The 4,891-nt window shown below is 32.9% G+C and overlaps 1 protein-coding gene across 1 annotated transcript; it reads right to left on the bottom strand.

Annotated features, from left to right (window-relative positions):
- On the bottom strand, positions 242-1,858 carry LOC109821449. Its single transcript, XM_020387635.1, has 2 exons — positions 1,796-1,858; positions 242-976 (listed from the first exon to the last, which is right to left on the bottom strand). Exons 1-2 carry the CDS (start codon positions 1,856-1,858, stop codon positions 242-244), a joined length of 798 nt encoding a protein of 265 aa, XP_020243224.1.

Below are 4,891 nucleotides of genomic sequence, written 5' to 3'. Positions count from 1 at the left end.
ACAGCAAGAGATAGGTCTATAATCTGATGGAGACCTTGGATTTAGAATTTTAGGAACTAGCGTGATGGAAGTTGAATTGAAGACACCAAGGAGCTTACCAGTATAGAAGAACTCTTCCACTGCTTTACACATCTCATCACCAATTACATCCCAGGCAGTTTTGAAGAATGAAGCACTGAATCCATCAGGACCAGGACTTTTATCATCAGACATAGTAAAAACAGCTAGTTTTATTTCCTCCCTATTTCATGGCTGAATGGAAGAAGTGAGAGGATTTGTCTCCTTGAATAGCCCATTTAATGCTTGCTTTCTGTCTATAAAAAGATTCTTCACATTGAAGCAGATTGGTATATTTCTTTAAGCAATCTTTTTCTTTGGAGATGAGGTGAGAGTTGAATAGATCAGTGCTGATCCTATTTTGAATATCAGTTAGCTCCTGTTTGGCTCTTAATACCTGTTCACTGATATTCATGAAATGTCTTCTATTTAATTCTTTGAGTGCAGGTTTGAGCATTTTCATCTTGAAGGACAGTTTGTACATATAATAACCTTGCACTTCCTGCTGCCAAATAGATCTGACTAAAGGGAGGTATTCAGTGTGCTTAGTCCACATTTTATAGAATTTGAATGGCTTCTTGCCCTGAAAATCATCATCTCCAACTGTAAGAAGAGCTGGGGAATGATCAGAACAGACTGGTTGTAAAAAATCTGCCTGACTTGATGTATATTGCATGATCCATAACTCATTGATCAAAACTCTATCTAATCTACTCCAGATTCTACTTTCAGCTTCTTGTTTGTTGTTCCATGTATAGAAGCACCCAGTGGTCTTGATATGCACTAGTTGACTAGAGGAAATAAATTGCTGAAAATCTTCAGTGTCAGCTCCTGTAACTGGTGCACCTCCCAACCTTTCATCTCCATTAGTAATGGCATTAAAATCTCCCCCAACAAAATGAAGTGTTTTGGGCTGATTCTACTATAGCTATTATGCTTAGCTAGATAAAGCATTACTGCCTACTATGCATTTCATGTGTTTCAGTACAAGGGAACCAAACAGGCTCTTAGTTTTGCCCTAAAATGAAAATAGTAGTACCATATATCTATGCATATGATGTGGCACATGACAGATGTGTATGCAATTCCTTTTTTACTATTTTTTCTATAGGTTATAATTCACGGTCAAATGAATGCTCATGTTCATATAGGAAACTCTACGTGGATGCCCACTTAAATTAAAATTTTATTATCAATATTTTTCTTTGGTTTCCAATATCGCATTAGTCTCTACCTTCTAAGTACTAATTTTTTTCCCTCTCTTTTCCGCCAATAACATTGTGTCATATCTTTTCACCCCTATTAGATTTGTTCTTGAGTAGGACGTTATATTATATGGGTTTTTTGCATATATACCTGTAAAAAATATATGTTTTAATATTTGCCCTCAGATCTAGATATTAACTATTTTATTCCCAAATCTTGAGGATTGATTTTCCCACCCCATAAATTCCAATATTACTAATGTACTATGTTCATTAACTTTATTAATTTATTATTAGATAAAATAGAGAATGAGAGATGTGACATAGTCCATACAATATCTTTTATTTGAGTAATAATAAACTTTCATTTGGTACTAATATTGGTTTGAGATGGTGTTGTACATGCAAATACATGTATGAAACATATATGAGGTGAAACGATGTGAAAGTCAATTCAAAAGCTAATTTCAGTAGCACCACCATCGATGGTAGGTCATTGATCATCGATGGTGAATAGTGACTATCGATAGTACTATGACTCTGCGATGATGCAAAAGTCCAGAGACAAGAATATCATCGATGGGCTTCTCAACCATCGATGGTCTCTCGACATCAGCAATGGTCAAGAAGCACCATTGATGGTAAAGGCGGCAGAATGCAAATTTATAGATTTAATCATAGTCGTTCATTATTTATATACTCCAACTTATACCATGTATGGGATATCTTTTTCCTGACCTAATTGTGAGATTATAACTTAGAGAGAGAGAGAGAGAGAGAGAGAGAGAGAGAGAGAGAGAGAGAGTTCTAGGGTTTGATATTTGATAGATCAAGTTGAAAATTTTGATTCTCCGAAGCCTCGTCAAACTCTTACTCGACACGCACAACACGTCTCAACGATGAGAGTTGTCCTTGGATTGGTCTTCTTCAATGTTCTTCATCAAGCTTTGCTTATATTCTTCGAGGGACAATTTGTTTTATCGAAAGACTTGTAAGATCGGTCTTTTATTCTAAGTCTAATTGTTTATATTTGGTTTTACTTTGAACTTCTTTATGGCGTACTAAGGTCGGTTGAATTAAGAACTGGGACTAGGTAGGATTAGGAGTTACTCATTGCAGAAGTTAGTTTAGACGATTGGTTTCGCGTATATACCAGAGTGTCGTCTTGTAAGCTTGCTGAATCCGGTTTGTGGTTTTGGTGAACTCTTATCATAGTGAGGAAACCCCTTCATGAGAAAGAAGAATGGATGTAGGATCATTTATTCAAATTACAACAAAATTTTATGTGTTCTTGGTTGGTTGCTTTTGATGATTGTTATTTTATTTATCACTTTTATTTGGTATTTTTTATTGCATGTTCTAAGTTTTAGTGAAAATAGGTAGCAATACTATTCACCCCCTTTAGAATTATATCTCAAATCCATCAAGTGGTATTAAAGCCTCATTACCCAATTTTAGGATTTACAACATAGGGTAGAGATGTATAGCTTGACAGCTGCAATGACTTTTCTTGAGGGACACACTATTAACCAACTGCCACTTCTGGATAAGTCAAACTATACCCATTGAAAAGAGCACATGAAAATCTTTTCATTGTCCACCGATTTTAATGTTTAGGGTAGTATAGAAAATGGCTATAGTGAACCTATAATTGTTGTAGTTGAGACCACTGCTGTTACCCTAAAAGATAAGTGGACTGCTGCTGACAAAAAGCTTTATTCTTTGAGTGTAAAAGCAATGAATGCTCTTTACTACTCTTTAACTACTAAAAAAAATTTAACTGTGTGTTTAATTGTACTACTATGCAGGAAATTTGAATATTTTCGGAAGCTACACACGAAGGAACTCCACAAGTATAGAGGTGAAACTTTCAATTCTAGTGAGTAAGTATGAAAAATTCAAAATGAAGGCCTTAGAGAGTATTCAGGATACATTCACCCGATTTACGGACATTGTTAACAAGTCAAAGGCTTTGGAAAAGCAAGAGGATATCAGGGAGCTTATGAGGAAAATTCTTCGTTCTCTTTCTAGGGATTGGGAAAAAATAATAATGGCTATTAAAAAATTGTAAAACTTTTCTAAACTAACTCTTGCGAATTTTATAAGAAATCTTCTTATTATAGGAAGTGTGTTTGAAAGAAAGAGAACATAATTCAGAAAATAACTACAAGAAAAATTCATTAGCTTTGAAAGAGAAAAGAAAAAAAATCAAAGGCTAAGGCTAACATGGGTGTAAGCTCGAGTTCCGAAAGTGAGAAAGATAATAATATAGATCAAATTATTATAGGCTTTGAATTCTTCTTCAAATCAAATGATGATAAAAAATTCCTACAAGACAAACAAGATTAATATACAAGCAAGGTAAATAAATATAATTACTTTTTTCAGGGCAGAAATCCCGATTAATTAAAAAAAATTGTCCAATGAATAAAAATGACTATAAAGGAAAGGGCAAAAATTCCAAAGTGATCACATGGGATGAGTCAGAAAGTAGCTCGAGCGATGATGACAAAAGTGCACATTGTTGTCTCATGGTTAAAGATAGCAATTCAGATGAATCTGAACATGAAGATGTGATAGAGAGGTATTATACCCTACATATGGTGATTTATATTATAAATATAATGAAATACTGCGTCAATTTGAAAAACTTGATAAAAATATAAAGCTATTAAAAAGGTGAATTCAAGTTTAAAGAATGATAATAATTTTTTTGATAAAGTTAAAAAAAATTCTTTAGAGTGTAATACATCTAAGAATATAAGTAAAAATATCTTTTTGAATGCATACAATGTTTCATCTAAGAGACATGAATTCTGATTTATCCAAGCAACTAACTAAAAAATAAAGGACAAACGAATCATCAATTGTGAGGGTAAATGAGCTTTTTTGTGAGTTATCTTTTGAACAAAGAAAGTTTAAAACTAGGGGTACTACTATAGTTTTTAAAAATGAACAACTAAATTCTAAAAATATTGATTTGAAAAATGCCATAAAAATTTTCATTGGGTTCTTAAGGCTTAAATATGGTCCTTTCCAATTAACAATTTGCAAAAGTCACAACTAGATTTGATTATTCATTATTCAGATAAACATAAAAAGCTTCAACCTTCTTTTATCAAAAGAAATAACTTAACTTTATTTGCACTCATTTCTAATGCATCTTCTACCATTTGTACTTTGTGTGGTAGAATAGGTCATATTTCAATAAATTATTAAATTTAATAAGTTAAAGTAGTTAAGAAGATTTGGGTATCTAAAGACACAATTACTAACTAACATGAACCTATGTAGATACCTAGGTCACACCTTTCTATTTTATGTAGGTGTACGAGAAGTCTACGAGCAAAGTAACATCCATTTTGGTTGCTCAAGGCATATTCAGAAAATAAAAATATGTTTCTTAGCCTAACCAAGAGAAGAATGTATGTAGTTTTTTTAATAACAAACAAGGTAAAATTCTTAGAGTTGGTGAGATAAAATGAAAAGCTGCTGATACATGCAAAAAAGGGTCTTGTTATACAAGCAATAATTTATTGCAAAGACACATCTTGCATAAATGATTGTTTCAGCAAATCTTCTCAAATGGGTAAGTAAAGGTATATTTTGTAGCCCCAAAAATTGTATGC

The sequence above is a fragment of the Asparagus officinalis genome, chromosome 8, assembly GCF_001876935.1.
Source record: "Asparagus officinalis chromosome 8, Aspof.V1, whole genome shotgun sequence".
Classification (NCBI taxonomy): domain Eukaryota; kingdom Viridiplantae; phylum Streptophyta; class Magnoliopsida; order Asparagales; family Asparagaceae; genus Asparagus; species Asparagus officinalis.
This window is presented reverse-complemented; position numbering and strand designations above follow the sequence as displayed.